Source organism: Zeugodacus cucurbitae, chromosome 4 (genome assembly GCF_028554725.1).
Source record: "Zeugodacus cucurbitae isolate PBARC_wt_2022May chromosome 4, idZeuCucr1.2, whole genome shotgun sequence".
In the NCBI taxonomy this organism is placed as follows: Eukaryota; Metazoa; Arthropoda; class Insecta; order Diptera; family Tephritidae; genus Zeugodacus; species Zeugodacus cucurbitae.
In genome coordinates, this window is record NC_071669.1 from 57,059,845 (window position 1) to 57,083,435 (window position 23,591).

General features: G+C 35.1%; 1 protein-coding gene across 3 annotated transcripts in view; it reads left to right on the forward strand.

The window, feature by feature from the left end:
- Nucleotides 1-16,831, forward strand: part of LOC105220904 (methylcytosine dioxygenase TET) — a 249,776-nt gene extending 232,945 nt beyond the window's left edge. Inside the window, exons 6-12 of one of the 3 annotated variants that reach the window (XM_029046018.2) lie at nucleotides 8,911-11,608; nucleotides 11,676-11,880; nucleotides 11,943-12,106; nucleotides 12,176-12,689; nucleotides 12,786-13,771; nucleotides 13,862-15,262; nucleotides 15,337-16,831. In XM_029046018.2, coding sequence (XP_028901851.2) covers nucleotides 8,911-11,608; nucleotides 11,676-11,880; nucleotides 11,943-12,106; nucleotides 12,176-12,689; nucleotides 12,786-13,771; nucleotides 13,862-15,262; nucleotides 15,337-15,452 — 6,084 coding nt within the window. In that variant the 3' untranslated portion in view covers nucleotides 15,453-16,831. Of the gene's footprint in view, nucleotides 1-8,910; nucleotides 11,609-11,675; nucleotides 11,881-11,942; nucleotides 12,107-12,175; nucleotides 12,690-12,785 lie in introns of all 3 variants that reach the window. The other 2 variants (XM_054228393.1, XM_029046015.2) reach the window with 2 other exon arrangements.
- Nucleotides 16,832-23,591: the final 6,760 nt, after the last annotated feature.

Genomic DNA, 23,591 nt, shown 5'->3' on the forward strand with positions numbered 1-23,591 from the left:
TTTTGAGTAACAATTAGATATTATAAAAAAACATATTTCAGATTTTTTCTTCTTTTTTTGTTAAAAAACGGAAATTGTTTTTTTAAATACCAAATACTTTTGAGTAACGATTATTGTGAAAAAATATTTTAGATTTTTTCTTCTTTATTTTTGATAAAAAACGGGAATTGTTTTCTTAAATACCGAATACTTTTGAGTAACGATTATTATATAATATTCGTTTTCGATTTTTTTCATTTATTTTGACAAAATGGAAATTTTTTTTTCAAACATTGAATACCGAATACTTTTTAGTACTACCGAATACTATCGTTTTCTTTTTATAAAAAAATGTTTGGTAATGTTTATTTTTGGAAAAGAAGTGAATTTTTTTTAATTATAAGAATAAAGACATTTTAGTATATAAAGTAAAATAAACTAAGAGGTACATGACGTATGAGTAACATTTTTCGGCAATAAACTGAGCAAAAAAGTAAAAGAATTTGAACTCAAATAAAAATCATCTTCGATACATTTATCAAAATCATTAATTTGGCATTCAAAATTCAATTTTGAATTAAAAAATAGTAACTTTCTGACGAAGTTTTTACTTGCTACTTTTTCAACAATTCAGTTAGCGTTCTCAATTATATTACCCCCAAGCTTATCGATTTCAAAACAAATTCGCCGAGATAAAATTTAAAATTTTATTAATTTCGTTCTTAAAATGCTAGAAATAAAATATCAACCTTGTAATGCTTTTTTCCTCCGCCTTTCATTTAATATTGCATCATTATATTAACAATATTGTGTTTGCATTACACTCAGCTACAGAAAGAAATGGCAAACACTATACAAAAGCTTTGCCGAAAAAACTTTGCACAAATTATATTAAAAATCAAACTTTCGTCAAAGTTTTGCAGGCGTTCTATCTACAACAAGCGTGTATATATGTGTGAGAAAGCAGAAATGCACATGCAAGACACTCAAACAGCTGTTCGCGCCGAAATTCACACTCCCCTGGCAAACTTTCGAAAGTGTTTTGTTAGTTGAAAGCATTGAGAAAGCTTTATAACAAACGAAATTGAATTAAAAATTGCAGCGAACAAAAGACGAAAATGCAACGAAAAAGCATATAAATTGCACAAGTGCTGCTGAATGCAATCTTGTGAGAGTGCGCGCTCAAGGAGCAAGCAGCCTGCACCTGGTCGGCGAAGGCTTACAAATTGATTTATTTTAAACATATGGGTATACTCATATTTAGGTGTGTGTGCGCATAAATTATTACTTTTAACGGGGTCACTTGCCAATGATAAGGCTTTGTCACTCATAAATCGAATTTATTTATAAGTAAACCTGAAGATAGCTGACGTGTACTTTGTGTTGCATTGCGAAGACAGTCGCATGCCTTGCGTGTGCATATGCCCTTGTGGCATTCTTTATGCTATGTATATCAAGGCTGCTATCGTAATTGTGCTGTTTTAAGGTTTTACAGTTATTTTCTTTTGTGCGTACACCGCGTGCCGATAAACAAAATGGCCACGTTTTCCGCATAATTTTAAAATTCTTCATAGTTTATACATTTAAAGGTATATATGTGCATCAAGCAGTTAAAAGAAGAGACAAGCAATCAACTATTTTTGCAGTTTACTGCCATTATTAAGTCGGTGTTGGCCTCTGTTTGTAGTCGCCCTATAATTTACCTTATCGCGATTTGAGTTTAAATGTAATTTAATGGCTTTACCTTGCCACCCAGCATTTGCTTCCCACACACAATTGGCACGTTTCCCATTTGTGTGGAATGCAAGAAATGTAAATATAATAGCTGGCACACACCCCTATGGTGACCCAGTAGGAAAAAATAAGTTAACGACAAATGGTAGAGTGGAGAAAAAAAAATTTTTCTAAATATTTTGAAATTTTTTAAAAATTATTTTGAATAATTTGCCAATAATAAAAAAAAAATTCTTTTGTTGTAACCATGTAGGGAAAAAATTTTTCTAAGAAAAAATTTTTTTTTATTAATTTTTTTATTTAATTTTTTTTTTATTTAATTATTTTTTTTATTATATTATATTTTTTAAATTAAAAATAAGAAAAAAATTTTGCTAAGAAATTTTTTTTTTATTAATTTTATTATTATATATATATTTTTTTTAATTTAATTATTTTGTTTATTATATTATATTTTTTAAATTAAAAATATGAAAAAAATTTTCTTAGCAACATTTTTTTAAATTAAATTATTTTGTTTATTATATTATATTTTTTAAATTAAAAATATGAAATACAAAAATTTTAAATAAAAATAGTTTCTCACTAAAATTATTACGATTCATTTTGCCTACTGGGTTGCTACATTCATAAAAATTTTCGCTTACATATACAGACACAAAGAAACACAAATTTCTCCCATGGGACAACCCCACCTGCGTATAGCACTTTCTTCCTATATACATATCTATATACCAACCCCAACATTTCGCCTTTGATTTCACCCTGCCTGCCTTCCGCCATCTCAGCATTGAAGGGGAGGTTTTCCCTGCGTTTGTATGTGGCTTTAAGCGCACTTATTTGCTCACTCTTCTCATAAGCTCAACCATATTTCGTCTTCTTTCGCTTGTCTGGTGTCACGAATTTTATCAGCGTAATCGCGCATAGGCAATTGCGCACATTGCAATCAATTTCTGTTCTTCCGTTACGAATACACACACACACATGCAGAAGATGTGAAATGAAAAGTCGTAAATTTTTCTTTGACATTTTTATTATTTATGAAATAGAAGAATTTATAAATAAGCAATTCTTAATCAATGTGGTTGAAAGTTAAAAGTTACTTAACAGAACAACAACAAGAAATCTATGTTGTTGTTCGCATTTTAAGCAGTTATCTTGGGAGTAAACTAAAAAATTTTCCCCTGTGACGTCAGCAAACTAAATGTAATTTTCCAATTTACACCCACGCAGCAGCAACTCTCTCGCTACAACATCATTATTCATTCAGGTGTCGACTAACAACAAATGCAAAATTAAAGTAATTAATCATAAATTGAATAAATAGTTCTCAAGCACACTTGCCACAATGCAAATTGCATGTTAAAGCATTCCATAGATGTATGCATATTTTGCAGCTTAAAGCTACTAATTTATGACAAAAATATTTGCAAATAAATTGTCTCACCTCCACTTTTTTGAATTTATGTTTATTAATATTGAAATACTTGATTACACAAGCAATTGTATATGATTAGTATATGAACTCGTCTCTATAAAGCCACATATGTATGTTACAGAGACATTTGTGGCATAATATTTTTATTTATTTTTGAAAAAATATTTATATGTATTTGAGTAAAGTAAGAAGTAAGCAGATAATATTTATTGGTCTACAACTTTGCTTCCGCCGTTTTCCAATTGATGTCTCTATGGTCAAGCACTGGTCGATTAAATCGATTAAATCGTTTTATATCGATCTTGGACATTTGTGTCAACATTAACACAACAAAATTTTGTAGAGATCGGTTTGCATCCCAAACTTATTCTCAACTGTCAAAATGTCACTTTTTGAGCCGAATTCTCGACATTTGCGGGAATGTCTCTAGGGTCAGGCACTGGTCGATTAAATCGATTTAATCGTTTTATATCGATCTTGGATCATGGATCAAAGTTGTAGACCTAATATAATTTTTTTTCTTTTCAAATCTTGCTCGAAAGTGACTTTTTGGTATAGCAGGTCAAAAAGGGCCTAACAAAAGGGCTTTGTGGTATTAAAATATACGACAAAAATTCTTTGTGCCTGAAAACAATATCCAAAATTCACAATTTTTTATACAGTTTCTCAAATATTTATTTTTCATTATTTCCAACTAGATTTTTTATTTTTCAGCTGTGTGTGTGATTGGCGTTGCAACCGTTTAGCCGGTTATAGCCGAATCGACGATAGTGCGCCACCTGTCTCTCTCCTTCGCAGTTCGGCGCCAGTTGGAGATCCCAAGTGTAACCAGGTCGCTCTCCACCTGGTCCCTCCAACGGAGTGGAGGCCTTCCCCTTCCTCGGCTTCCTCCGGCGGGTACTGCATCGAACACTTTCAGGGCTGGAGTGTTTTCGTCCATTCGGACAACATGACCTAGCCAGCGTAGCCGCTGTCTTTTTATTCGCTGAACTATGTCAATGTCGTCGTATAACTCGTACAGCTCATCGTTCCATCGTCTGCGGTATTCGCCGTTGCCAATGTTCTGAGGACCATAAATCTTGCGCAAAATTTTCCTCTCGAAAACTCCTAGTGTCGTCTCATCTGATGTTGACATCGTCCAAGCTTCTGCACCGTAAAGCAGGACGGGAATGATAAGCGACTTGTAGAGCTTGATTTTGGTTCGTCGAGAGAGGACTTTACTGTTCAATTGCCTACTCAGTCCAAAGTAGCACCTGTTGGCAAGAGTTATTCTGCGCTGGATTTCGAGGCTGACATTGTTCGTGTTGTTGATGCTGGTTCCCAGGTATACGAAATTATCTACGACCTCGAAGTTATGACTGTCAACAGTGACGTGGGAGCCAAGACGCGAATGCGCCGACTGTTTGTTTGATGACAGGAGATATTTCGTCTTGTCCTCATTCACCTCCAGACCCATTCGCTTCGCCTCCTTATCCATGCGGGAAAAAGCAGAACAAACGGCGCGGTTGTTGCTTCCGATGATATCAATATCATCGGCGTACGCCAGGAGCTGTACACTCTTGTAGAAGATTGTACCTTCTCGGTTTAGCTCTGCAGCTCTTATAATTTTTTCCAGCATCAGGTTAAAGAAGTCGCACGATAGTGAGTCACCTTGTCTGAAACCTCGTTTGGTATCGAACGGCTCGGAGAGGTCCTTCCCAATCATGACGGAGCTTTTGGTGTTGCTCAACGTCAATTTACACAGCCGTATTAGTTTTGCGGGGATAGCAAATTCAGACATCGCGGCGTAAAGGCAACTCCTTTTCGTGCTGTCGAAAGCAGCTTTAAAATCGACAAAAAGGTGGTGTGTGTCGATCCTCTTTTCTCGGGTCTTTTCCAAGATTTGGCGCATGGTGAATATCTGGTCAGTTGTCGATTTTCCAGGTCTAAAGCCACACTGATAAGGTCCAATCAGTTTGTTGACGGTGGGCTTTAGTCTTTCACACAATACGCTCGATAGAACCTTGTATGCGATATTTAGGAGGCTTATCCCACGGTAATTGGCGCAGATTGTGGGATCTCCCTTTTTATGGATTGGGCAGAGCACACTGAGATTCCAATCGTCAGGCATGCTTTCTTCCGACCATATTCTGCAAAGAAGCTGATGCATGCACCTTATCAGTTCTTCGCCGCCGTATTTGAATAGTTCTGCCGGTAATCTATCGGCCCCCGCTGCTTTGTTGTTCTTCAAGCGGGTAATTGCTATTCGTATTTCTTCTTAAAAATAAAAATAATTCAATTTTCTTTTTCTGAAGTAATATAATATTTCCTTCATAAAACCATCTTATCATATAAACTTTATGTAAATATTTTTTTATCGTATTTTATATACGATGCTATCATTATTTACTTTCTTCGAATTTATAGCCGCCATAAATGAAATTGCAATAGACTCACTCATTTAATTGATAATTGATTTCGTAGATAAATGAAGTCAGCATTTAATTAATTTATGACCACCGTTCCAAACAGCTATTTTATTATTTTATATGTTGTTTATATAATTTATTGATGATTTGCTTCTTTTCACACAAAAAAAAAATAAAATACATAGACTTCTACCGCGTCCCTAAACGTTAAAAGTAGCGAATAATTTCTGTATAATACAATTAATATCATAAAGCATTATATTCTATAAAAAAAAAGTTCGCTATTTTTTATTCTACCAAATGAAAAGAGCTTTTGAGCTTTCACTTTATAATAAGCTTTCACCTTATATTTCATGCAAATTTTGAATAATTATTAATTTTAGTATACAAAAAATATTTTTTCGATAAATTTAATAACTTGATAACTACCAATTTATGTATTTCTTAAATATTCAACAAATAAACATTTCACTTGCCTTCTTAGTGAATTTGGGCTTTCATAAAAGTCCTCATTAAAAGCTGCAATTATTCATAAGCTTATCTGCGGCTCACTGCAACTTCCGTCAGTCAGCCAGCATATTTCAGCACACATATATGTATGTAATATTTTATTTATGAACAAAGCTCCTTCGCATAAATATATATTTACATACATGACACATACATACATATATACCTAGAATTATTACATATCTACACCAGAGTTTATGGCATTTTCGTGGTTGATAATGATGTCGCTCGTTGCTACTTTTCATGGCACACCGGTGTATCATCAACACGGACATTATGGCAGTCATATTTTAACATTTTTCTTCTGCTTGGCAAAAAAAACATGTTGCAGGAGTTTATTAGAAACTGTTCTTATGTTTGTATGAAAGCTTTCTACTCATATATCTACATTATTAGGCATATGAATATATTTCTCATACTCTTGAAGTAATATTTCATACTCTGACATGGGTAAGGCACAATATTAACTACTATTCACAGAGAAATATATTCTAATAAGAAAAAATCTTGAAAAAAGAAATTATTATTATTCATTGAAATCTACAAAATGGGCTACTATTTATTTTTGTTTATCTATTAAGCAACTCTTTTTGCACTATATCAATTCCCATTGGTTAGATTTGTCTGTACATTACAATCACATGAAGAAATATATATGAGTTATATAAATATTTATATATTTGTACATACATATATATAAATACACTGCCGAGCTTTCATTCATAAATCGGCAAATTTGTTTATTTGGTCTATTTACTTTGATTCCAATATCATATACAAATGTGCAAATGAATTTCGCAAAGCAAAGCAAAAAAATATACACGAAAAAACAACTGTAAATTCAATGAAATGTTTTATTAACCCATGCCCAGGTGCAATTTTTCGCAACTAAAGTGAAAGTTGTTTTTGCAGTGAAATGCATGGAATTACGCAAAGTTTATCGTAAATTTACAACTGTACATAGACACATACATACATACAGATATATGTACATATGGGATTTTTTAAATAAAGGTGATACATAACAATGTACACTTCCATACATATATACCTATGTATGTAAATACTAGGAATTGAAGCAATTCACAATTCACAAGGCTCAATACATACTTTGGCCTCGAAATGTAAATATTTGCCTTCGAATTTCGAAATTGCACTTATTGTAAACATTAGTATGAACTATAATAATTATTTGAAAGTCAAATTAAAATAAAAAAACAATTTCGAAATTTTTCGAAGTTAATTTCGAAAACCGTAATATTTCGAATTTCGAAATTAAACTTACTCGAAACAGCATTATTAATTTTAGTATGTGAATTGCTAAAGTAAATGTAATATTTTGTGTAAATTACTAAAAAAATAAAAGTTAAGCTAATAATATGCTATAAGTGTCTGAGTCGGATCTTCGAAAAAAATATATTTCTATATAATAAGTTGAGAAATTGAGTCACAAAAAAATAAAAACAATTTCGAAATTTTTCGAAGTTAATTTCGAAAACCGTAATATTTCGAATTTCGAAGTTTTACTGTAAACAGCATTATTAATTGTAGTATGTAAATTACTAAAGTAAATGTAATATTTTTTCGAAGTAAACCTCGAAATATTTCGAATTTAGAAATTGAGCTTATCGGAAACAACATTATTAAATATAGTGTGTAAATTAGTAAAAAAAAAAATAAAATTCAAGCTTATATTATGCTATGAGTAGTCAAAGTCGGATCTTCGAAAAAAAATGTCTTGCAATATTTTTTTCTTTGGAAAGAACTGGTAGTCTGCAGTTGAATAAAATAATTTTTGCTGAAAAAATATATAGCGAAAGCATCACATTCCAACATATTTAAATTTGAATTAAGCTTCTTTGCTGTTAACTCAATAATTTAATACAAACGCTATGGAATTAGTTAGTGGTAACTAGTAAATATAAAATATAATAAAATCATTAAATCCAAAATCAAAAAAAGGTTAAGCTTAAATTATACTTATTATTCAGAGATATTTTGATTTTTTAACTCTATCGCATAGAGCAGTCGATTGGTCACTTTTTGATTGTTTAAATTGGATTCAGTTGAAAGTGTTTAAAATCACTGCGCTTCCAAAGCAATATTTTATTCCCATAGATATACGCACAGATGTATATCAAGGTATACAGATATCCTTTTATATTTGTATCTGTACGCATTTCAAATATTTACACTCGTCTCCGCGCTTTTTTCCTGACATATGTACATAGTCAAATCAGGCATTTATTAGCATTACAATGAAATTTAAATACCGGCACTACGCCTTTACTTTCATTTGTTTTCAACTACCCTAACGCGCACTAATGCCTTTGCTTACACACACACGCACATATACAGACAAGGGCATTAAGTACATTTCCATCTTACGCCATTATCAATTCTGGGGTATGCCGCAGCGAATCACTTTAAAACTCAAACTCACCCCATCAAAAGGGAGGGAAGTGTGTTGATTTTCGTGCAGATGCTTAAATTTTTGGAATTTATAACCCAACAGCATTGGCAGCAACCTTTAGCACCGCCTGGGGTAGCATTAGCGAATGAAATATGATAGCTTAAATGTTTAAAAAAAATATACTTATTTATGTTTGTATGTGAACATTAGCAATTTGCATGGCTATTACTTGTGAAACAGGCGTACAAGCGCACATATGTGCATATTAATGCATTTCAATGGTACCAAAACTAAATTATATTCAAGTTCCAGTACTTATGCCAAGCATTAACACTTGTTTACCTTCAATTATAAAATTATTTTCCTTTTTATCAATTATCTGTAAAAGCATTCCAACATCTGATCACCTCTATTTTTGTCTTTTGCAGGCGCCAATGGCCTTCTACCCCACATGGCAGGCTGATCCCTCACAGGGTTGGCAAAATCAATTTATCCAGCAAATACCACAGAATACACCACCCATCACATCGCTCAACTCATTGGATTTCCAAACGCAGTCCTATGCCTATCCATCAAATGGTTATGTGCAGACCGGTCTCGGATTTGATCCGAATTACGGACGTTCTCCGTATGGTGCTCCCGTACAGCGTTACGATTTCCAGAGTCAACAACTATCGACCGCACCCATCAATCAGGTGGGACTGCAAGGTGTTGGCTTCAGTCCCGCGGCCGTCACGTATGCCGGTCAGGTGTCGACAGCGCCAGCACCGCCCACAGTTGGACTGCAACAGCAACACAACTTGGGTGTGTCGTCTGGTGATTTGAATAAGACAATGTCGGGAAACGACACGCCTGGATATCCGCGAGTGAGCAGCGTACCGCCGCGCTCACTCAATTGTAACGGGTATTCAGGCGACTACAGCGGTTCAAGTCAACAGCAACAAACAACAGCGAGCAACAGCAGCTCATCTGCCGCAGCAGTAGTCGGCTCCGCGATTGCCGGCAACAATGCGAATACAACACCACTAAATGGTGGTGGTCAAACTACAGCAGCACCGTCAACAGCTGCAACCATTGATGCAACACCGATGCAACCACCAAGCGTCCCAAATGTGCCACAATCGCCAACGCGTAGTCTGATGCAACAACAACAACAGCAGCAACAACAGCCCCGCCATGTTTCTCAGTCACCGAATCATATTGCACAATCGCCCAACGGCAATTTGCCAACAGCACAACAAACCTACGGCACCAACATTCCACCCTCGCCACATCACAATTCCATGCAGCAACAACAGCAGGCGCAAAGCCACATTGCATCACCGCCACAAGCACAGCAACTCCAACAGCAGCAGCAACAACAGCAGATGCAACAAGACTGGAATTGGAACAGTCAGCCACAACAATCACCGGCACTTGGTGCCGCAAGTGATCCTTACCAGCAGGGTGAACGCGTCAATCTAAATACGCGTATCAAATCGATGATACTTCGTAAGAATGATCCCAAAGATCCACTCTCAAATACCCCCTCCGATCTGCACATGTCCAGCAATCCCGCATCGCTCGGTGCTGGGTCTAACGCGCTGGGCGCAAGCCAACAACCGCAGACCGGTCATTTTTTATCGTATAGCCACCATCTCCGCGGCGATTCAGTGATGAACGCCAATGGTACGACTGGTTCTAATGTGTCTGCCACACAGGCTGCACAACAACAACAGCAGCAGCAACAGCAACAAATGCAAGGCATACAAACGTCCAATAATGCGGGTTTGACACCCGGTCACAGCACATTAGCAGCCGAACCAATAGGAGGTGGTGGCGATCAAATATGGAAGCCACACCACACGAATTCGTTTAAGAAACCGGTGGCAAGTAGTTTCCCCACAGCCGAACATCATCATCAACAACAACAGCACACAACAATCAGTCATGGTGGACACACCACCATTGCACACACCGAAGTCCAACCGAAAAAATCAAGTCGTAAGAGTAAAAGTCGTGCCGCAGCAGCGGAAGCAGCCGAACTCGATAAGAATAGCAATGATCCTGGTGGTGGACTTCATGGTTCGCTACATGGCTCACATAGTTTGAAATCTTTGGATAAGACTGGTTACCCACCCACACATGGCTATCCGCCGCCACAACATCCTGATTATCACACGCCATATATCAAAACCGAACCCGGTCTCTTGCCCGCGCAACACACCAAAATGGAGGGTTACGAGCGTAACTATCAGAACTTCATACAATATGCCGACTTTTGCCAAAATGAGGTACAAGGTATGCCATCACAGCAGCAGCACCACCAAAGTCAGCAGGATTACGCTAGTTATCACAACTCCCCTTACTATGGCAGCTCGAGCTCATTCCAACAAAGTTATCAGCAAAACTTTGTACCCGGCTATCAGCATTCGTCGGCCGGCATGGGTTATGGCAGTACGCATAGCATGCATCCGCATCACTCCACTTCGCTTGGCCATACCAGCCACATAAAAGCGTCCAACGGTCCACTAATGAAGTCTAGCAGTAGTGCCAGCTTGCATCATCACAACAATCACCATTTGATGGATATTGACCGCAAACCGGATACCAATAGCATCATACCATTGCCCACGAACTATGAAAAAGACATACCAGCCCATGCATATCCCATACCACCGCATCGGTATCCACTAGGACCAACGCCAACGCACTTGGGTCACACCATGATTGAGCCGAAGATCGAGGATATGGGTGTGCTGTCGCATAACACCAGCTATCCATTCCTAGGTGAAGGTGGACCAGCAGCTATTAAAAGTAGTTCCGGTTTTTCGTGTTGCCGTCAAGGCAGCACACGCACACCCACAGCTGAACACATCAAAGATGGCACTTGTGCGGGTTTACAAACTAAGGATGAAATTATGGATGAGCCAATTGAAGAGCCGGAAGTAAATAACGGTGCAAAACCTAAAAAGAAGGGCGCAAAGCAGGAAGATAATGAGATTGTGGTTAAGCATGAGAAGATCAATCCGCTGTTTGATACGACAGATAGATTAGAGAAAGGCAACAAGACGGAGATACCGGAATGTGAGTGCTTTCATTCCGACAAGAATCCGCCCGAACCGGGAACATACTATACCCATCTCGGTGAGTCGTAATGTGATGTCAAATGAGGAGTGGTGACTGTATACTTATATTTACATATTCATTTCAGGAACTGCATCGACTCTGGCCGAGCTACGTAGAGAGTTCGAGGAACGTTGTCAAATCTCTGGTAGACAGCTGCGTATAGAGAAGATTATTTACACGGGCAAAGAAGGTAAGACGACGCAAGGTTGTCCGTTAGCAAAATGGGTTATACGACGCGCCGACCCAGAAGAAAAGATTTTGGTTGTGGTCAAGAAGCGGCCCGGTCACAGGTAATACACATGTATAATAGTTCAGAAAGAACATTAGTAACAAAATTATTTCCACCAAATAGGTGCGGTGCTGCTTTCATCATCGTATGCATGGTTGCTTGGGATGGCATGCCGCGTCTAGAAGCAGATAATGCCTATAAAAATCTAATACCAAAGCTTAATAAATTCGGACTTCCAACTACGCGTCGTTGTGCGACCAATGAGAGTCGCACCTGCGCATGTCAAGGTATTACGAGCACTCTTTACTCCCTTATAACTCTCTTACAATATATAGTTTATTACCCTCTTTGTGTAGGCCTTGATCCTGAAACATCCGCTGCCTCCTACAGTTTTGGCTGCTCTTGGTCCATGTACTATAATGGTTGTAAGTATGCACGCTCGAAGACGGTACGCAAATTCCGACTGTCCGTTAAGAGTGAAGAGTCGGCCATCGAAGACCATATGAATCTCTTGGCCACAGTGTTGGCACCGCTTTTCAAGCAAGTTTGCCCACGTTCGTATGACAATCAAACCAAGTACGAGAAGGAGGCGACAGACTGTCGTCTAGGACTGGAAACTGGACGACCCTTTTCAGGCGTTACCGCTTGTCTAGACTTTTGTGCACATGCTCATAGAGATTTGCACAACATGCAGGATGGCTGTACAGTGCAAGTAGCGCTGCTGAAACCGTCCAATCGTGATGGTCGTCCACCCGATGATGAACAATTGCATGTGCTACCGCTATACACCATGGATACGACGGACGAATTCGAGAGCATGGAGGGTCAACGTGAGAAACATCGCACCGGCGCGGTACAAGTGTTGGACAAGTGAGTGTAGTGTTGAGTTTTAATAGTTGCCCACTAGTGCGTCAACCAACAACGGAACATTCAATAATGCATAACTCGAAATATTTACATTTTCAGATTTCCCTGCGAAGTACGTGTGCGCTCCACACCGCTCATACCTTGCCGACGTCATGGTAAGAAGCGAAAAGAGGATGAAACTCCCGCACCTGACGCCGAAGCTGCAGCTACCACGGCGGCCACAACGCCGACGACACCAACGCCAACTGCCACACCACAACCAACAACAAATGCCGTTAACGCCAACAACAACAATGGCAATAATGGCACGACCAACGTGACTAACAACAATACCAACAACACCGCTACCATCAATGGTAAAAAGGAAGGCACAGGTAGCAACAGTAAATCGAAGTCGAAATCGAAATCGGGCGCAGCAATCAATGCAGCAGCCACAACGCCGTTATCAGCACCGCCATCGACACCATCGCCACGCTGTCAAACGCCAGTCACCAACAATCCCAGTCCGGCAGGCAGCGCTTTTACAACGCCGCCAGTCAACAATGCCAACAACACGCACATGAATACCGCTGTGAACAACGCTGTCGGAGGTAACCCACCTAATCAACTCATGTCGTCCAATTCCAGTCTAATGAATATGGCGACTATGATAGATACCTTCACAGATGCGCAATTACAATCCAATCAGATCTCAAGCACGGTGCTCGATTCGCCCTACTCGTACGACTACCAGACTGGTTCCTACATTGATTCACGCAACTACTACGGTAATTGGCCACCGCCGCATGCAACGCATGCCACACACGCAGTTGGCATGGGCGCGGCACCAGGCGCCACCACAGCACCTATGGCAGCACCGCAAGGCAACGTACATCATACCACCACCCCCGCCGCCGCCGTCGCCGCACCGTTAACACCACATCACGACACGACTAACGCAACATACGCTAACAACTACAATAATCTACCAACGGCTGGTAGTCAACAGCTGACGCAAGTGCATGATGTGCGCGGCGATGTGAAGAGCCGCGGCAGTGAGGAGAATCCCGACTCCACCACCATAGTGAATAATACTTTAGCTGAAAGTAAGTTGACCACACTCACTCCATTGACACCAATGACTAATCTAACTCAACACCATCATCATCCACACCATCATGCTACGCCCATCGAAGAAGGCTTTGTCAAACCAAAACCACCGACAGACTATCAGTACACCCAGTATCCGAGCAACTATCAAATGTATCCGCCACCACATTCGGCCTACTCCGCCTACGATGCGTACCAGAACATGAACTACAACTACGGTTACCATCAGGCATACTCTCCCTACAGCATGTATCCGCAACAGACACCGCCGCCAACGCCACCACCACCATCGCCGAACTGGAATATGTACGGTCATCATCAGAGTACGGCCTCCACGGCTGCGTACGCCACCACTGTGCTACCGCCGAACGGCGCCACGCATCAGCACTCTTCGCTGGCCACCACCTTGCCACAGGCGCAAACGCAAATGCCGTTATCCAATGGAAATCTGAAGAACTCTTTAGCCACACCAGTGACGCAGCTCACACCAACAGCTGACCCTCAACAGATGCAAGTGCAAGCGCAGACGCAGGTGCAGGCGCAAACGCAACTGCCCATGGTACAAGCACAAACTGTGCTTCCCGAACTCAACAACAGCAATGTGCAGTCGACGCCGTTAAATACGGAGCTTACGAACAACAACAATCCAACGCTGGTGGCCAATGCGAATGAGACCTCACCTATTGCCAACACCGTTGCGACACCGATTGCTGCTATCAATAACGAAAACAGCAACAACAGCACCAGCAATAGTAATGATAACAGCAGTCCAACGGCATTGAACGGCGCACCAACCGATAACGGCACAACTGCGTGTGGCACAAGTACCAGCACCAACACGACAACAACAGCAACCACCACGACTGCCACAGCGGTGGCGACCACATCGAATCCCAACAAGTTGGAACCGATTGGCGAGGTAACTGAGATCAACGACAATTACGAGGCATTCGCCGATCCACAAATGGGTGGCGTGGCCATAGCGCTCAATCACGGCAGTGTACTGATCGAATGCGCCAAGCATGAGTTGCATGCAACCACTGCTTTGCGCAATCCCAACCGCCACGAGCCGACGCGCATGACGCTGATATTCTATCAGCATCGTAATTTGAATCGCGCGCGTCACGGCATTGACGAGTGGGAGGAGAAGATGCGTGTGAAGAAAATCAATACAGACCTCGATAATAAAGCCAAAGAAGAACGTGAAAAATTGAAGAAAGAACGTGAAGGTGGTGGCGATGGTGAAGAGGACGATGAGGACGCCGAAAGCGCACTCACAAATGGCACAGCACAGGGAAGCGGTGGTGTCGGCAGCGGCAAGAAGGATGGCACGCACACAACAACAAACAACGGTAATGGTAACAGTGGTATGACGGCAACACCAGTGGAGACTACACCAACAATAGCAAACAGCATACCAGCGCCGACAGCACAAGCGAAGAGCAGCGGCAATGGCAGTTCGGCAAGCAAAAAGAAAAAGGATTCGGGTAAGAAGAATGCAAACTCAAGTGCAAATGTGAACGAAATTGCTAATGAGAATTCGGCTTCTTCCGTTGAGCAGGCAAAAAGCGAGAAAGCATCACTGCACGCGCCAACACTAACAACCACCTCATGGACGACCCTCGTTCCTATGCACCCGTGTGTGGTTACGGGACCCTACCAGGAGGGCAACACTAGTCCAACAGCGGCAGCAGCAGCAGCAATGCAACAACAGGAATTGCAACAGCAGCAGTTACAGCAACAACAACAATTGCAGCAGCAGCAACTACAACAACAACACTTGCAACAGCAGCAGCAGCAATTGCAGCAACAACAGCAGCTAATGTTACAACAACAACAGCAAATGCCAGCTTAAGTTACTGATGGATGTGTGTGAGTCAGCCGTTCAACTTCTGTATTACGGTAAATTTTTTTTTTTTTGTTTTAAGGCAATATGCTATAGATTATGTTTAAGCTGATTTTTTTTCAAATCAAGTAACTGTTTTGCTCGTATTTTTTCATACATACTACATACAAACGCCATGTGCTTTCGTTGCTTATGCTTACTCTTAACACGTTGAGTGCCATATTTTTTATAATTTTTTGATATTTATAGTTAACGGATGTGCTGAGTGTTACAACAAAAACAAATAGAGTAACCATCTAGCCGTTGAAAATTATTTTAAAAATACTTTTACTTGCTATTTCTTACTGAAACAACTGTTTACATCAAAAAAACCGTTAGTAAATGACAAGAGATTTGAAATTAAAAAAAAAAATTATTAAGACAATGTTGCAGTCGAAAGCTACGCATACTCTACAAAATTTCTTCACTTATGTGCTATAAAATCCCAATTTTTTTTAAATGCTTTATAATGACTTTCAACTATTAAAACATACAGAAGACATCGTTGAAGCATCAACATTTTATTTGTATACTTTTTTTTTAATACAAATCAGTGTCAACATGTCAGATGCAGCTTCAAAAAAAAATATATATACGAAACTGAAAACAGCATATATACTTTGAGCAGTCGTTAAATATAAGAAAAATTAGCACAAATCTCCAAAATTTTGTTAAAAATTACTACGCTGACGTACAAAAAAAAAAATAAAAAAAAAAAACAAAAACAAATACATGCAGACTTAACCCACTCTATCCCATTGTACTCGCTTGGATACAGAAAAAAAATGATATAGAAAACCCATTCGATTCCATTGTACTCACTTGGTTTAAAAAAATATATTTTTCTGTACCCACGCAAATACAATGGCATCGAATGGGTTAAGTTGAAAGCTCACAACAACTACAAAAACACATAAACTATTAAAATTAAACAAATACTCTTACAAATTACTAAAATACTAAACTAGTTAAATTATATACACACAAAAGCAACAGCAGCAACAACAAAAATAACAACAAATCACCATAACTACTCTGAGCATTAAGTAAATACTCTACTTATTTTCTTAATTAATAGAACACACAAGCAAGACTATAAATTTTAGTGAAGAGTGAAAAGCATAAACAATTTGAAAATACATACTAATAGCAGCAAACATATATACATACATACATAAATAGTTTGGAGTGAAATACATACATACATTTTTTATGCAAATAGAAGAGATGAAACTCATTTCAAATACAACTGTAGTGAATACTTTTAAGTAAATGCTAAGTGAGTAAGTCAACAAATTACAAATAAATGAAAAATTACTGTTAGAAAAAGAACATTGCCAAAAGTACAAAGAAAATAAAACCGTTTTTAATAAAAACCAAAAATAAATAAATACAAAATTTAAATAAAACACAAAATTTCACTACTCGCGTACATACAAACATAGTAGCAGCTTGAAAACTTACTTGCAGTTTTAAGAAAACATAAATTTTACGCAAAAAGTAATAAAATACAGAAGCACAACAGCAAAAAATACATAACTCAAATATATAAAAATAAAAAAAAAATTATTTAAAATATATATAATTTTAGTAAAATAAAGTGTGACGTACAATTGCAATTGACGTACATTTTCAAAAATAAGTTTCAAAACTACTATAATATAATATACTATAAATAAAATGCTACACCGCACTTTTATGATTTTGTTAAAACTTTTTTTCAAAAATATTTCAAAATAATTTTTCAAAATTTTTTCAAAACTTTAAAAAAATTACAGTTTTGCTTTTTATAATTTGTTTGAAACTTTTTTTCAAAACTATTTCAAAATTATTTTTCAAAAATATTTTAAAACTATTTTTCAAAAATATTTCAAAATTATTGTTCAAAAATATTTCAAAATATTTTTAAAAAATTTTTCATTTTTTTTTAATATTTCAATATTTTTTTTTTTCAAAAGTATTTCAAAATTATTTTTCAAAAATATTTCAAAACTCAGCTAAGTGCTCAAAATGCCAAAATAAATATACAGTTTTAGTTTTTATGATTTTTTTTTACTTTTTTTCAAAAATATTTCAAAATTATTTTTCAAAAATATTTCAAAATTATTTTTCAAAAATATTTCAAAATTATTTTTTCAAAATTATTTTTTCAAAAATATTTCAAAATTATTTTTCAATAATATTCCAAAACTCAGCTCAAAACGCAAAAACAAATATACAATTGAACTTCTCTAACTCGAATCACCATAAACCACAAAAAAAACACAAGAGTTAGAGAGACTTCCGAGTTAAGCAAGATAACTTGTATGAAATTTAACTTCTATTGTCAATTCAAGAGTTCGAGTTTAACTTGATATAATTTTATTTCAAAAAATGTGTAAATATTTGAACACAATCCATTAAATTTCAAAAACCAGTTTCAAAACTATAAATAAAATGTTACAGCGCACTTTCGGGATATATTTTCAAACTTTTTTTTTGAAATTTTCTATTTTTGTTTTTTCAAAAATATTACAAAAAAAAAAACAAAACGCAAAAACAAACATATTTTGGTTCAAAATACATTTTTAGAAAATTTTTTTTTTGATTTTTAGACCTTCGTATACAGAAAAATTGAGATTTTGAAACACTGGTTGGAATAATTATTTTTTAAATATTACAAAAAGTGCATAAAATCAGCAAATTTTCAAAAAAAAATACAAATGAAAACTGTATTTTACTCAAAAGTGCATAAAAAATTGTTTTTCAATTCAAAAACAATTCACATCGAAACTAAACTAAAATTGTAATTTACAAGTATAATATAAAAAAACCACAAAAGCTACAAGTTAAGGTAGCAAACTTTTCGCGACGAGCTCAAAAGCAAATTTATTTCTAAAAAGTTTATTTTAAAAAATTTTATTTTTTTAAGCTAAACAAACACATTTAGCGCACAGTATTTGAAATTTAATAATAAACAAATGCAAAAGTTGAGCGAAAAATGCCATAAAACTACACAACTCACACACACACACAAATTTGAACACTTGCCAAAAATGATGAACAAAAAAATCTAAAAGGTTTGTAAAAATATGTAAAAATTATTATAAAAAAAATTAATTAAATGCTTAAAAAATTGTATTTTCACAAGAAAAATTATAAATAAATAAATAAGCGTGAAAAGAAAAATGCATACTGACACACATACATACATAATTAGTTTGTAGGCAGCGAAAGACATCAAAATAAGCAAGAGATTGAGCAAAAATATTTTAAATAAAACCCAAATACTTATCAAAATATGTATACATATACGCATAGACATAGGGAAAGTGCGTGTTTTACGCATGATGTAAACGAAAATGAAAATTAAAAAAAATTAATAAAAATGGAAATTTATTAAAATTTTAAATTTAGGCAAACACACATATAAAAGCAAGAAGTTAGTGGCATTAACGATTATTGTTTTCAATAATTAATAAATACAGAATAATGCAAAAATTGCATGAGTGCATTTAGCATTAAAAATATGGAAGACAAAAAAGTAATTTAAAAATATATTAAAAAAAAAAATATTTTTATTACTTAAGTAATATGTAATATTGAAAAAAATTAGACTTAAATACACACACACAAACAAGTGGAAAGAAAGTGAGTTAGTGAGACAAAATCGCTGAGATTTTTTATATTTTTTAGTTACTTCTACAAACATTTTTTTTTTCAATTAATATAAATTTAAAGCAAATTTTAAGTTACACTGTCTAATACTAAGCAAAGCAAAACAAACAGAAGACATTTTGGAAAGTAGATGTATTTGAAGAAGTTGAAAAAAAAAGAGATTTATTATTAAAAAAATATTATGAATATTATGATTAAAACTATGATAGAGACCAAGGCAAGGAAAAATATATATATTTATTTACGTAAAAGAAAAAGCAGAAAAAGTAAAAAATAACAAAAACAAAAACAAACACAGTGCAGTGAAAGGAAGACAGCAAAATAATATTAACGCTAAGGCATTATTAGTCTATAACTAGTTATTTAGCATGAAAGCAAGGAGATTGAAGGGTACGCATATTAAGAAGCGAGTATGAAATAAAATACACAAAAAATAAATTAAAATAATAATAAAATAAAATTATACCTAAGAAGCAGAAAGCAGTAAATGAAGGCGCTAAGCAAAAACAAAAATAATATTAAAAATAAATAAATTAAAACAGTGTGCAAGAAAAATGTTAAACTGAAAAATCAAATTTATTAAGATTAAATGCAATTGGACGTAAATATTGAACAACAAAAAAGACTCGAAACCAGCAAAGTATTAAGTACGTAATGAAGCATATGTAAATTGTATGATTATACACACACACACACACATGCAAACAAACAAATATTGGTTTTTACATGCATATATATACATAATTAGCAAGTCAAGCACGAAAAATGTCTACAAATCAAAAATTATGATTAATAAATAATGCAGAAATTTGCATAAATATGTATAATTATATATATATATATTTATATAAAATGGATATATATATACTTATGTAACTAAGCATGCAACAACACATACATATGTAATAATAATATTATAATAATAAAATGGAAATACAGTAATTTACATGCGTCAAGGCGCTTAAGTCTAAAATAAAAAAAATAATAAAAATTAACAACAACAACAACAACTACACAAATTAAAATATTTAATTTTATGATTTAAGCGCATAAAAATACAAAAAAATAAAACAACAACAACAAATCATACAAACTTACATATACTGATGCATTCAAGCTTCAATGCATACAAACATACATACAAACAAATACACATCCATCCACAAGCCATGTGTTTGTCACACTATTAAGCGCAAACAAACACACACACACACATGCATACTAAACACTCATTCATATATAGTTCGACAAACACTAAAACATGCAAGACTTTGTTGTACTACGTTGTGAGAAAAAAAATAAAAAAAACAACAACAACAACAAAAATATAAAGAAAATCAAAATAGTTTTACTGACTTATTCAAATTAACTATAAAAAATTAATTTTTATTTATATATTATTCTATAATATTTCACATTAATATTTAATATTTTTTTATAAAAAAAAAATTTTATGAAAAAAAATTTTTTCTGCTTACTATAATTAATGTTTTCCAACACTTTATTTAAATAAAAAAATTATGAAAATAAAGTGCATATGTTAATTATGAATTTTTTATAAAATTTTGTATTAATTTAATTAAACTACATAAAAGCGTTACTATTTATTAAAAAAAAAAAACAAAAACAACAAAAAAACAATGTTAATTGCATTTCAATACTTGTGTAGTTGTACGTTTTCAATAAATAATTTTAATTTTTAGTAATTAATTTTATTATTTTTTTAACAATAATTTTCAAAAACACTTGCAAAACCAATGTCAGTTGTTGGTTACATAGTTATATAAAGAAAGAAAGAAAGTAAAAAAAAAACATATGTATGTGTAGGTGAAAAGTGAAAGAAAAACAAGCGTGTAACAAATCCAAAAAGCAAAAAACAAAAAAACAAAAATAAAAACAAAAACAAATTAAATGCGCGAACGTGTCACTGCGGTGTAATCCAAACGAGAATGATGAAAAGATATTGTAAGCTAAACTTAATTGTAAAACAAATGCACATAAATACATATATACATATATATATATATATTTAAGCATAATATACATACATACGTCAAATAATACTACATACAATATACACGTACACACGGTATATTATGTTGCAAGCATGCATCAACATGCAACAACACTTTTTTCTAAGCTAAACATTTTGCATTCAAACACACATAATGTTTGCATAAATTATAAATATGAATAATATATTATTATAATTATAAATATTTACTATTATTATTATTATATTATTATTATTATTATAAATATTACTATTATAAAAAATTTCTATTGGCCTATATTTCATTGATTAATTTCATTTCTCAGTTTTTATATGCATAAACAGAAACAAAAAAAAATAAATGTATTTTTAATGAAATTGAATACAAAAAAAAAAACGTAACGGAGTTTTATTTGAACTAAAAAAAGTTGAACTCATGAGTGGATTCAACGTTAGAGGTGATCTTATAAGAAAGAAGTGAAAGTGATTGACGTTTTCACTAACTTTTCAGCTGAAAGAGTATAACACACGAAATAACGGTACTATTTTTTACAATTGTAGGAAGAAATATATGCTCCAGCGAAAGGTTAAACACAGACGGAACACAGCCTTCGACAGTTGGCCCTCCGTTAAACACTACCACATTTACGAGCAATGTACAAGAAATAAAGAAAAAAGCAATTGCCGAAAAAGAATTGTTGACATACTTACACGAAATTCGTTGGACTGGTCTGAAACTCTATGTATGTGTCGGCGTGAACAGAGGTTGAGTTTATGGAACTACAAGAACAAGTCGAATTATCCTAAAAAGCAGGGCTGGACATTGCTCACTTATAGCTTAAGGGGGTATTCTGGTTTAGACGCAAGAATTTTAGGCATTTTTTAAACTAAGATAAAAAAAAAAAAACATTTTTACTATTAATTTTTTTATATGTTTTTTTTATTGACATTTTAATCATATAAAAAAAATTGCAAGAAAAAAACCAAAATTCGTGGAGATACGGGCCCGGTGGAGTGGGGGCTTCAAAAACACGGTGCGTCCTGGTTGACGTGATTTCAACCCTTGTAGAGATCTAAAACAAAAAACAAGAAGATTCTTCATTAGTAAGGATGTCATTATCGGTTTGGCCATTTAAAAAAAAAAAAAAAATTATAACAAAATGGCGTCGACTTGAAAAAAAAAGTTTGACCCGATTTTTTCGACCTTTTCAAATTTTTTAAAAATACTTCAAATCAAAATTGATTGGAAATCCAAGGCAGACACGATATAGCATTGTATAAAGAAGATATATACCGATTTCAAAGGAATCGGTTCAGTAGAACTTAAGATATCATGTCAACCACCTTAAAAAAAGTAGTTTCGAGAAAAACCGTTAATTGTTTGATACGCTCCGCTCAGCCGGCTTGGACGCCACGTCACAAAATCGGCTGTATCTCCGAAAATAAGTCGAATTTTGAAAAATCCTTACAAGATCATATTTTTGAAAGCCCACTAAAGTCCAAAAATAAGTTCCCCAACTGCTGACATGATTCCGGTCGAATGAGTAGCTGAAACAAAGGAATAATCAAAAAGATTATTAAAGTTGAACGTATTTCCTATAAAAAAATTTCAAAAATTAACAAAATGGCGTAGTTCTAAAAAAAGGTATGGTTTTTAATGCCAAATTGATCATTCGGGTCCTTCACAAAGTCAATCTTTCCCTAGTCAAAGGAGTTCTAACTGGCCATCGGTATTCATGCGGTCAAACTAAAAATTTTACCGGTTACCAGATGCAGAAGCTGCTGGAAGAGGATGAGGTAGAATCTACCCAACAAACACAAAAATTACTTGGATCTAACTTTTTTGGGCATCCCCGCAGATATAGATGTAAAAAACCCTAATAGTCTAAGTGTGTGTTTCTCTTTTTTAAGGGAACAGCCATCGTACCTAACCTAACCTAATGCCAAATTGACAAATTTCAACCAATCAGAAAGGTAGGTCATTGTATAGAAAATATATTCAAGAGTACTCAGTTTCAATTTAAGTCGATCGGTCAATTTCTTGTTGAGTTATGATGTCAGCAACGCGTTTAAAGTTTCAACTATAGAGATTTATATCTGCGAGCGGTCGATCTTTATTATACCGATACGACCTTACCGCTTTCGCCGGATATTTTGGAAAGTATAAACTATGGAATAAGCATATACAAAAAACCGACTTTTTTGAAAGTGTCATACCGATATAGCCCCTCGGTACACCGACTAGAATATAAAAACCTCGAAACATATCGTCTTATTTTAT